A 12,400-nucleotide genomic window follows, 5' to 3' on the forward strand; every position below is an offset into this window, starting at 1 on the left:
AATTAAAAGTACAAACAATATTTTCATTTACCCGCATTATGAATTGTTATGAATCAGTCTAAATATTTACTAAAAACAATATTAAAGCGTTAAATATCCGACCTTCTCGACGTGCATTATACAACAATCATTCTATTGATTTTCCACGTTTTGCTTGCTTTATTTGAATATGTGCTCGTCATCGCCATAACAACAAAATCGGAGGAAAAATCACGGTAATAATGACAACAATAATAGCAGCCTTAACCCCAGCCAGACCACAACAATAATCACAGAGGAGAACATTATGCCAAAGTGATATTCGTTGGTTGTTCAATTGAAATTGTTGCAAGTCAGCTCGGACTCTCCAACTCGGTAGCTGAATTCAGACGGAGAAATCGGCATCCAATAGTTCCGTCCCCTTGTTACGATCAATACTGTTATTACCCACGCTCTTCTCTGCATCGTTCGCACAGAATCCATTTCTGAAAGTGGAAAATAAATGGTGTGCTCCATATCCACACTTGCGTCTTGTCCGGGATCGATGAAAGCCTTCTGAAAATGGGCGGAGTTTCTTGGGTCCAGACAACTTTTTCGTCGAGTTCAATTTTCGAGCGTGCGCCATGACTTTGAAGGTGCCAGCACACACACTGACAGCAAAAATACAACCAAAATAGTAAGTCTGAGGGCCGGACAGTCGAGGGTAGGTAAATAGTTAAACAGTGCTGTTCAAGATATAAACATTGAATAAGATAACATTGAATAAATTCATAAATCCTATCTTTCTATGTAGGCAATATCCAAACCTTTTTTAATTTTCTCTTCGACGTACTGTCATTTTAATTTTCTAATCCGTGGATAGTAGCAAAAGCTTATTTTGTAAAATAAATAAATAAAACATTATTAAAATATAAACATAAAATAAACACGTTAAAGTAAGGGTGACATTCTCTGAAATAAAATGTTAAAGTTTTAATCAATGGCTTTTTATTTTTCTAAAGAATACTTCTTTGAACTAGTTCAATATTCTATGCCTTGACTGTTCTCGCAACTCAAAATGGGTGTGACCAAAAATCTGGCCGTCCCGCTTTAACCTTAATGCTCCCTCTCAGTCGCGCTTGCGAGAGAACTGTGGTCAGTGGTGGAAAATGGCGTACGAGGCGAAGGGTGAGAAAAAGCGAACCGGCATGGCTGCTACATATGAATGGCTTTGTTTGTGTGTGTGTGTGGGCCGTCCTTCGATTGCTTCGGCAGTGAAAACCCGTTTTGATGGCAATGGCGGTGAGAGAGAGCGAGCGAGAGCGCGAACAAACAAGAGCGAAGAGTGGCGAAACAGGTTCGCTCGCACGGAGCGTTATCGCCAGCGAGCATAACAAAAAATCGGCTCGAATGGAACGGTTCGTATTCGCAGCGCACTCGTAAGACCGAAACGTCCGACTTTTCTCCCTGTGTGGGATTGAAATTCATAGTGAAAACGTTTTTTATAACCGGAAAAAAGCACCATAATCAAGTTTCTTAGAATTGCAAGGTCCCACGGCTTTTAGAAGTGACAAAAAAGTGCAACCAAAGTTTAATCAAAACAATAAAAGTGAAAATATGAAGACAACGGGAGCCTTCTAACCCCTATGTTTGGTTATAAAAATAAAAAAATCCGAGATTTATTTTAACCAATACAATCTTAAAAGTAATTACTACTTATAAAAGCAGCGCCTTTAATCAATAGTTAATGTACTAAAAGCAAAAGGTTCGGAGTATGTGCAAACCAAGTGATAGTGCCCAAGAAAAAATTTAACAACACAGAAATAGCCAGGAAATCGCATACGGTATCAGATCTTCCGTCATGAGCTCTTTTCTCATGGGTTATCCGCATGCACCACATCATGTCCAGAGTCCCATGTCCATGGGCAATGGCTTGGACCCAAAGTTTCCGCCGGTGGCCGATGATTATCATCACTACAATGGACACTATTCGATGACCGCTTCTACGGGCCATATGAGTGGTGCCGTCGGTGGTGGTGCAGGTGTTGGGTCTGTCGGAGGTGGTGGAGCAGGTGGGATGACGGGTCATCCGCATTCCATGCACCCCGCGGACATGGTCAGCGACTATATGGCGCATCACCACAATCCGCACAGCCACTCCCATTCGCACACCCACTCACTACCGCACCACCATAGCAACAGTGCAATATCTGGACACCACCAGGCATCCGCCGGCGGTTACAGTTCCAATTATGCCAATGCCACTCCGCCCTCACATCCGCACTCGCATCCACACTCCCATCCGCACCAGAGCCTCGGCTATTACGTGCACCACGCCCCCGAATTCATATCCGCAGGAGCGGTGCACTCCGATCCCACGAACGGATACGGCCCGGCGGCAAACGTTCCAAATTCGAGCAATGGAGGTGGTGGCGGAGGAAGTGGGGCAGTGCTCGGAGGTGGCGCAGTGGGTGGATCGGCAAATGGATACTACGGCGGGTATGGTGGGGGCTATGGGACGGCGAACGGAAGTGTGGGCAGCACCCACTCGCAAGGACACTCGCCGCACTCCCAGATGATGGATTTGCCCCTTCAGTGCACCTCCACGGAACCACCGACGAACACGGCGCTGGGACTGCAGGAATTAGGTGAGACCATACTTATAGAATTGCTGTTGCCACTTCGAATCAGTTGAGATTTGTTAGGAGGATATACTTAGCACCATTTCAATAATCTGAAGATTATAAATTGATCCTTGTTAGTATCGAAATAACAACGCCATTGCCTTAATATGTTTAAAACTGGCAACATTATATTCAATTAAAAAATTCCAGCCAATTTTACGTAAAAGTGCCCCGTTAAAAGTTATAATAGTATTATTATTTTATTATATATCAGTGCCACAGTAAAGTCATGTTACATTTGTATGCTTTTAAAATGACTTAAGCAAGGGTTAAGGCATATGCCTAGGGAGCAAATGAAGAAAAACCTTTTAAAACAAGCCCGCAAGATTGTTGTGCCAAATAGTAATATTAAAAAAGATCTTATGTTATATTATTTTCTTATATTTTGTACATATATAAGCCCTTCAATTCGATACTCTTATTACACTGTACCAAACTAAAGTGACTTCCATTCCATGCAGGCCTAAAACTAGAAAAACGCATAGAAGAAGCTGTACCTGCCGGACAACAACTGCAAGAGCTGGGGATGCGATTGCGGTGTGATGATATGGGATCCGAAAACGTAAGTACTTGTAGCAGATTTGCCAAGAGAGAATGTTTAATCGAGGCCTTGATTGACTTGTTTAGGACGATATGTCAGAGGAGGATCGGCTCATGCTGGATCGGTCTCCAGACGAGCTGGGCTCCAACGACAACGACGACGACCTCGGGGACTCAGACAGCGATGAGGATCTGATGGCGGAGACGACCGATGGCGAACGGATCATCTACCCCTGGATGAAGAAGATCCATGTGGCGGGAGTGGGTAAGTTGAAAGCTTCTCTTCGTCTCCTGCTCTCCCTTCGCGCCCATGTCGTGTCCCATTTTTCGGGGTATGCTAATTAAATTACTTAGCTGCCAACACCCACTTGATTCACTGACAGGCCCCTGTAATTTTCGTTCCTGGGCGAAATCCAAAATGAAAATAAACAAAATAAAAGCCAAAGACACCAGCCAACCGAGTAACTTAAAAAAGAAAACTGCGACTCCAAGCTCATTAATCAAAATCAAGAGTGCCACGCCTTGTGGCGGGGGGCGAACCGTGTTCACCAAACGACAAGTTCCTGTACATACTACTCCTATATAATATAATGCACATAACGTTGAGTGAGTTCCACTCGCTGCAATCAGCACTTCAAGCGGCTCCTGGTTATTAGGCCTCTTCAGAGGTTCTTTCAGCACTTGAAGTGACATAAAATCAACTTGGACTGCTGAATGGTACGGTGCCAATTGATACATCGTAAAGATTCATCCTGGGAATGTAGTATAGAGCTGCATATATGTAGTTTTATGTTTTATTTAGTTTTATGTTACGGAATTGAAACATTTTTGTCTATGAAGAAACAATCGTTAAACTAAACCTCGAAGATATTATAATGAACACTGCTTCTCTTTTCAATACTCTTCTGAAAAATATGTATGTATACATATAAGCTATACGACAATATCCATTCATATGCTTAGCCCACAGAAAATAATTTCCAGGCTCTCTGAATTATACACAGTAATTTTCTAAGGCCTACAATGAAAGCTTTTTCGACTCATTCTTGGCACAAAAACTGAATGCAACTTCGACATGGAGAACAGGTTTCTGGCTTGGTTTCATTCACCAGATCCAGAGACCGACTGAATGGGCTCAGTCGAGTTGAGTGGACAGTGTTGACCTGGCAGAAATAATTACTAATTAATTGTCACACCCCAAACGGGGAATTCATTCAGCCATGTGTCGAGTGTGTTACCAACAATATCTGACGGCCAACTGTAGATTGTCGTCGCTTATTGTTTTAATATAACCAATATGGGGATGCCTCGTGGCGGCAAGTAGGTGACAAATACGTTTCCCAGAGGATCGGATGGAGGTCTGAAACTTCTGATAGATTGCTTTTTAATTAGCACAGCACAGCACACAGGGATACTCCAGTTCGACCATAACCTTGACCCAAATGGGTAATTATAACGTTTCGCTTAACGCCACTCCGACTCGCTCATTGTCAAATGCCTCATCGGTTCATCGGGTTCCCACTACCCACTCCCAATTTACTTCACTCTGGAAATTTGTTGTTTCACTGAAAAAAATATATAGTACATAATAGTAAATATACTAAATATACATAATACTAACTAAAGGAGTTTAAATTATGTTTTTTCAGGATGACATTTAGCTTAACAGCAGGAATCGAGTGTCTGAAATATAAAAGCAATGGTATAACTATATTTTAACATACCATTACACATTCATTGTGTTAGTGCCAGTTTCTAAGATGCTATTTCGAATAAGGAATATTTAAATTAAAACAACAAAGTCCGTATTTTTTTTTTCTTTGTTGTGGAAAGTTTTTCTAAGTGTCAGCATCAAAAATCAAAAACAAAAACAAAATATCGAATTAGTGCGGCGCGCAGTGAGACAGGCAAGCAAACGATCGCTCGGGGGCATATTTGACACACTCGCAAGGTACACCATACCAACTTATCTTCGGGCTCATGCTCGGATTTCGATTCCAAGCCCCCGCCCCTCCATCGGTAGGGTATAACTCCGACTGAGTGACGGATGGTCCGTGTCATTTGATGTTAATGTTGTGACATTTATCATGAGCGCACGACCACGAGAACAAGACGGGGCTTGATTATCGCCAGTGCATCATCTTATCCAGCGTCTTGGCATCGTCTCCTTCTCCGTCTCGTTGTGCCCCAAAACTCAGACCCGTGACCCCGGGTCCCCGTCGGTGTCATGTTGTTCCCTTTACAAATGACTTACACTCGCTTAGCACTTGACCGAAACTAAGGCCCAAACTATGAATGCCGCTGATGTGGCGTGTGGTCTCTTGCCCAATTTAATTTGCTTTGGCCCTGCGGCGGCCTAAAACTTGTTTCAAACTTGTGCCTCCGTCGAATGAGAGAAGCAGAGCTAGGTGAGAATCGCATTTGGAGAGCAATTTGTGGATTATTTAATAGGTGCCATTAAAAGTGTTGAAAGGTTGTGAAAAGTTAATGGAATCGGTCTGCATCAGGTTGCAGTTGAAACTATTAAATTTGATGTGATGGACCAAAATAAACAGAGCGCTTATATTAATATTCGAGTCTATTTGATTAGATAATTTACAGACTTCAGTAAGTCTATTCCATTGGACAAATCTAATTACAATTACAAATTTATGCAACATTGGGAAAGTAAACATATATTGGTAAAGTCGACGAAGTGTATTATGGTTCCCTAGATCGGTAAAATTATATTTAAATATATAGTTACGCAATACTTTAATGAAATTATACCATAAAGTCATTTTGTTGACCACATGCTAATGCCAAAACTGAACGGAATAAATTCTGTGGGATGTCTTGACTGAATAATATTGATTTCATGCACGAAGGCGGCTCAAGATGAGGCGGCTAAAAACTCGTACAAGTTTCGTGTTTATAGAGGGGGAGACACTGAGCTATAGACACGGTATAGTCGCTTTCAATGAACAGTGGAACGTGAACAGCCTTGTACCTGAATTTCAATGGCAAGTCCACGATTAAGTTTCCACCATGAGGCAGAGTTGGCCTGAGAGTCACAGTTACCCGATGACTTGCGGAAAAGCCTCCGAGACGGGCAAAAAAGTGCAAGCCGCAGATACAGATACAGATTCGGATTCAGATACATGAGTCTCAGCCGCAGATGCTGTAAAAACTCATCTGGAATTGCGCCTTCGCAAGAGTGCGAATCGAAGGGAAAGGGGGTGGCATAGGGCGAGGAATCAGGGGAGTAATCACCGGCGGCCCAGGGCACGACAATGATGAAAATGACGCAGTAAAAATTAAGAAGTTCGCCTTTATGACAGATGGGGCACGAACAGCTGAGACTCAGCTGGATTCTTCACAAAGCATAATTAGCGATCCCTGCTCTCTAGCTCACTCTCTCTCTCTCTCTTTTTCTATTTATGTTTGACTCCCCTTATTGCCGTCTCTGTTTTGGTTCGGCAATTTACGCCAATAAAGTTCTCTGGAGCTGTGCAAATTATTGAAATTGGCTTTAATTAGCGGAGCTTTTATTGCCGCTGCCGCACTCTGCCCATTGTCCACCGGGCTATGTACATATATACGAAAAATATAAACGAACCCGGTGGGGTTTTCGTGGGTTCTTGTCTCGAAAGCAACGAATCTCCAAGGTCGTCTTACGCGTTCTCCATTGTTCGCCGGTCTTCGAGTTTGAGTCGTGAGCTTCTTAGCTTGTCTCGTCTTTCTTCTGGTACTCTGCACTTTGGCGTCTTTTCGGTTTCGGTTTCGCTCGATCTTACGGATCCATTCTATTTCCATTTCGTTAGCACAACAAAGCAAATTCATCTTGGGACAAGTGCTGAATTTTCGACTTAGTTGAATAACATTGTTGATGGTCATTCGAGTGGCTTCTTTCATTGTTCAGTGCCAGAATCGAAAGTGAAACGAATACATTTAACAAATGGGAAATCGATAGCAAGCTTAGAAAACGTTTCAAATAGAATGGATTTTACTTTCTTTTTTAAAGAATGTTGTGCTCAAGTAAGGTAGATCTTATAAAAGTAATAAAAACAATATTTCTATATTTAAATGAAAGTCCAAATAAAAGTTCACAAGATGTCCTACAAAAATATAACGATTTTTAAACAGTTACTTGAATTAATTAATAAGTAAAAAATCTTTGCTTTAAGGGCTTTTGTCAATATATAAATACAACTTTTTACATTAAAGTTAACTACCTTAAGTCATTTTTGGATTACAAAAGTATATTCAGTGGATTACAAAACCCATGTGCTAAATTCGAATAAATTTTTAACGCACTAATTTTAAGCATGAACCGGAGAAATCTTCAGCTCCTCCTGTGCAATTAGTTTCGGTCAGTACAGCGCAGAATATTTTTACATTTGCTCGTTCGACTCTACTTAAATTAACATATTTTACCATTTAGTTGTTCACTTGGCCTAAGCAGTTGAAAAGCGCCCAAAGTATTTGCCTTTAAATTAACAAAATTCGAGTTGGAGAACGATTCTCCCACAGCTCGGCAACCAGTTCAAGTGCTGCGGGTACTTTACTTTGGAACACGATTCTACACATATGTAAACGTATATATATATTTATGTGATATGTACACGAGGGTTTGGGTGTTCTGCCCGTACATGTGTAAGTAGCATGAGCTCATGTTTATTTTTATTATTTGCCTGCCACAAATTGCAAGTCACTTGACAAGCTGCTGATGCAGCTCCCGCTGTTGTTGAAATGTTGACTTGCCTTTTTCCCCAGCTCGTTGTTGTTGTTGCCATGAGCTCACACACTTTAATATCAGAAATAAAAACCAAATCCCCGAGCTCGAAGTAAAGTTTTAAACTTAGAACCCAGCTGGATAACACGGCGTATGCGCAATCTCCGTTTGGGCATTCATTAGTGAAGACCGAAAATTAATTTCTTGGCATTTGTTAGCTGCATTCGAAATGCGATTTCCTCTAATAGGTGAACAGGTTTTCGTCGTTTTTTCCACGCTGGCTATAAATGTTTTTGATGAATGTTTATATAAATGAATTATGACAGCCGTTAAATATTTTTGTTGATTTCTTTCTATTTTTCATTACAATTTTTGTTGTTCGTTTCGGGTTGGCACGAGTCAAATTTCTTTTTCGGATTAACCAAAGATATTTACGCACTCTCTGCTTATCGGCTTGGCAATTAATCATTTATATGCAGGCATCTTCTCGATTCGAATGCAAAATGAATGAAGTAAAGAACCGAAGCCCGGAAGTTGTCTGGTGGCCACCGCACCTCAAAATCGGGTTGGTTTAAGCCCACAAATGAGGCCGCCAGACAACAGCAGATTATGAAATAATGCCTGACATAGTTTTTATACGCTCTCCCTCGCTCTGGCTGAATGAAAATGTAGAGTCACAAACGCATGATAAATCATATGAAATTTTGGATGGGACAAACATGCCGACAGCCTGACTCAGACCGCCGAACGAAAGTGTGGGATCGAAAGGGACAGCAGCTGCTGCCTACGCAGCGAATCCACCCGCGGGCGCCAATTCTTTTTCGCAGCTCTTTAGCACTTTTCCACCTAACATCCCCTTTTGAGGAACGTCTCCCCTGGGGCTTGTGCAATCTTGATTTCCTTGGCCTTGTATGATGTGGCATTTTCGTTAAATTGGCTGCCATTCTTGCCGGTTTTAAATGCAATTGGCACTCTTTCTGGTTTTCGTTTTTCGTCTTAAGCCATGACACTGCGATTTCCTTTGGCCTGTACCGAAGTTCTTCCGCTTCGCGCGGCCTGGCAGTTTCGTTGAAATGTTGAAATGAAATGATACGCACTTATTAAAAACGAATTAACGCAGCATGCCGCCGCCGACAGCGCCTACATTTTCGAGCAGCTGACATTGGGATCGGTGTTGTTTCGTTATCTGTTTAACTTCCCTGCTCCTTTGGGGTTTTTGTAATTGATATTGCAGTTGGCTTGTTTCGTTTTTATTGCTCTCCTTCTAGGGTTTCTTTTGATTTTATATTCGTGTTATTTTGGGTTTTCACTAGACACCCAAATCAATAATTGATGGATTAGTGTTACATGTTAGTCTTATTTATATTTATACACAAAACATTTTAAGCTTGTCATCATCTTAGACATTTTGTCCAAGTTAGGACTTGGGCTTCTGCGATGTTCTTAAAAAACTTCTTGTTTTGATACACCTTGCGGTCAAAACTTTTATTCATACAGAAAAACGTAGATGTCGTCTGTGAGGTTTTTTAAAATTTCATGCTGTATTTTCACCTCCCAACTCAAACTTTAGACATGCTACTCCGGCACAAGAAAACAAAATAAAAACTTGTCAGCAGTTCTCCAAAGCATTTGTCCAGTTCCCTCTATACTTCAGTACATCTGCAGTGACCTGACCCATGTTAGTTCACTTTTCTCTGATGGACCACCCAGACCAACGGACGCCCCATTCCCCTGTTTTGGGGGCCTGTCAACGGTTGGCTGGACACATATCATTAATCTAAGTTTCGGGCGGCCGAGCTGGGATTGAAATATTTCTATCAAATCGAAAGCTGTCTGTCACAGAGCAATGAAATTTTTATAAATGCACAACTCCGAACGGGAAGTGCGAAGGGCTGTAACTCTGATAGAAACATCAGCGGAGATGGCAGCAAATTGAAATTGATGGAGCGCGTATAATTTTGGATGTCCATCTCGGACGGGTGGCAGGTGCGAGGCATTTATCTGGCGGCGATAAAAATGAAAGAAAACGGAGTAAGAAAGTGAAGGGGGAAGCGGAAGGATGCAACCCTCAGATGTGTTTAATTTTCCAGCCGGAAAAACTAACTGTGGCCGCGTAATTTTTCGGGAGGCCCAAGGACAAGCCCTGACATCCCAACAGTTGCGCGCCATTTGATTTTGATTAATTATCCTAGTCCCAACTGACACGGCTCTTTCCTGTGCCCGCGGGCTAGTCCTGTGACCCGTAACCGCTCCACCATTCCATTGACTTGTCCAGTTCCAAGGTGAAAGCGAGAAAACTTCGGCGGGGGCCTTTTAAGGGTTGTCAACTTATCTGGGAGATTTATTGAAAACTTGGCCTGTTATGGAACGCAATTTGAAGTGTATTAATTGTGGTGCCCCATACCCACCCCCAATATTGTTAATATCATCCGATCATTAATTATGAAAATCCAGCATCCTCCGCGAGATATACACGGCGGAAATATTTAACTTTTGGAGGTTTTATGGAAAATGAAAATAACTTGTAACGTTGTGGTAGTCTTGTTCTTATTTTTTTTAAGTATCCATTAAGACCTATTGAATATAATGCATTGATATTGATTTAAAAAAGTTTAGTTTTTACTGACCAAAATTCACTTGCGTCTTTTCCTGTGCAGCGAACGGGTCTTATCAGCCGGGAATGGAGCCAAAACGCCAGCGCACTGCCTACACACGCCATCAGATCCTGGAGCTGGAAAAGGAGTTCCACTACAACCGGTACCTGACGCGTCGTCGGCGCATCGAGATCGCCCATACGCTAGTTCTGTCGGAGCGGCAGATCAAGATCTGGTTCCAGAACAGGCGCATGAAGTGGAAGAAGGACAACAAGCTGCCCAACACCAAGAACGTGCGCAAGAAGACGGTGGACGCCAACGGCAACCCAACACCGGTAGTCAAGAAACCCACCAAGCGGGCCGCCTCCAAAAAGCAGCAGCACGCGCAGCAGCAGCAGCAGTCGCAGCAGCAGCAGGCGCAGCAGACTCCGGTTATGAATGAGGTGAGTGGAGCGTGCTGAAAGTCAACAGGAACAGGCACTTAAGGGCCGTCTACTGCCCAGAATCGGCACTCTTGCGAGTGCATTTATTGATAATGAACAGTGGAATGAAAAGTCTGTATTTAGCCTAGAACGCGGTGCTAAAACAAGTTAACATTTAAATATTATCAATTAAAATATGAATACGAGAATCAATTTAAAAAATGAATGCCTTTGCTATTGGGAAATATAGATAATGGTCCAAATGATCGCCATTTTAATCGATTTCCTCTACATCCCACGTTTCAGTGCATTCGTTCTGACAGTTTGGAGAGTATCGGTGACGTCAGCTCGTCCCTGGGCAATCCGCCCTATATACCGGCGGCACCTGAGACGACCAGCTCTTATCCGGGATCTCAGCAGCACCTCAACAATAACAACAACAATGGCAGCGGCAATAACAATAATAACAACAACAGCAACCTCAATAACAATAACAATCAAATGGGTCACACGAATCTGCATGGACACCATCAACAGCACCAACAATCCGATCTCATGACCAATCTTCAGCTACACATCAAGCAGGACTACGATCTGACGGCCCTGTAGAATCAGCAGGAATATCTTCAAGATGACTTCAGCATTGTAAATTAAATACCCCTATCATTCTTTGTAGATTTTTGTTTTTCATTTCGAATCAATAACCTTGAACTTCAGGCAAGGTTAAAGACAAATCGGAGTATACAGTGAACGTAGTTAGTTAAGGACCAACCATTAGGTAGACGACTCCCATTTTATAATGTTGTAGTCCCAATTCCCCACAAGTGTTGTATATGAGTTTTACTTAAGCACCCTAGGATTCAGGTTTAAGAGTTTGTATAAAGCCTAGAACGATTCGTCATAGCAGATAAGTGGCATAAACTTAGCATTAGAATTGATTATTTGTATAACTACGATAACTATAATTATTATTAAAGAATGTAGTTGGCATTTGTTGTGCGTCTCTAGATGTATGTAAGTTCGTACTTATATTTTATTGATACAAATAAAACCGCTAACGAGAAGTATATCAAAATAAAGAGAATATATTGTATATGGAAACAAAATGAAAACCATTCTTTTTTATGTGCATTTTAACTAATTTATAAACCAATAACTCGAAAATTATTGTTTCTGAATGAGTTAAACAAACCCCAAATATAAGATTCTTAACCCACCTACACGAATCCCAGTAGAAGATGTGCACTCTTGTGCGCTCGACTATAATCCGCTGATTCATCATCGCTCATTGTCAACTAATTAGGACAAATTTAAACATCATGGCCCAAACGCTGCTGGGTAGCCAAATTCAGAGTCGATTTGAGATGAGCTCCTTTGTTGGGGGAATTTCGCGCTAAAGAATTCAACAGGCCTTTGTTGGCAATCAACGTGGCCAAGGAGGCCAAGAGGAGCTGGCTCTCCAAATGCTAACAAGAGTTCTTAATTAAA

The 12,400-nt window shown here is 41.9% G+C and overlaps 1 protein-coding gene across 1 annotated transcript; it reads left to right on the forward strand.

The window, feature by feature from the left end:
- Positions 1-1,367: 1,367 nt before the first annotated feature.
- On the forward strand, positions 1,368-12,018 carry LOC6614160 (homeotic protein deformed). The gene is made up of 5 exons (XM_002038577.2): positions 1,368-2,606; positions 3,104-3,204; positions 3,270-3,447; positions 10,554-10,933; positions 11,219-12,018. The coding sequence occupies exons 1-5, from the start codon at positions 1,820-1,822 to the stop codon at positions 11,519-11,521; spliced, it is 1,749 nt and encodes a 582-aa protein (XP_002038613.1). The 5' UTR covers positions 1,368-1,819; the 3' UTR covers positions 11,522-12,018.
- Positions 12,019-12,400: the final 382 nt, after the last annotated feature.

This window comes from Drosophila sechellia, chromosome 3R (assembly GCF_004382195.2).
Source record: "Drosophila sechellia strain sech25 chromosome 3R, ASM438219v1, whole genome shotgun sequence".
Classification (NCBI taxonomy): Eukaryota; Metazoa; Arthropoda; class Insecta; order Diptera; family Drosophilidae; genus Drosophila; species Drosophila sechellia.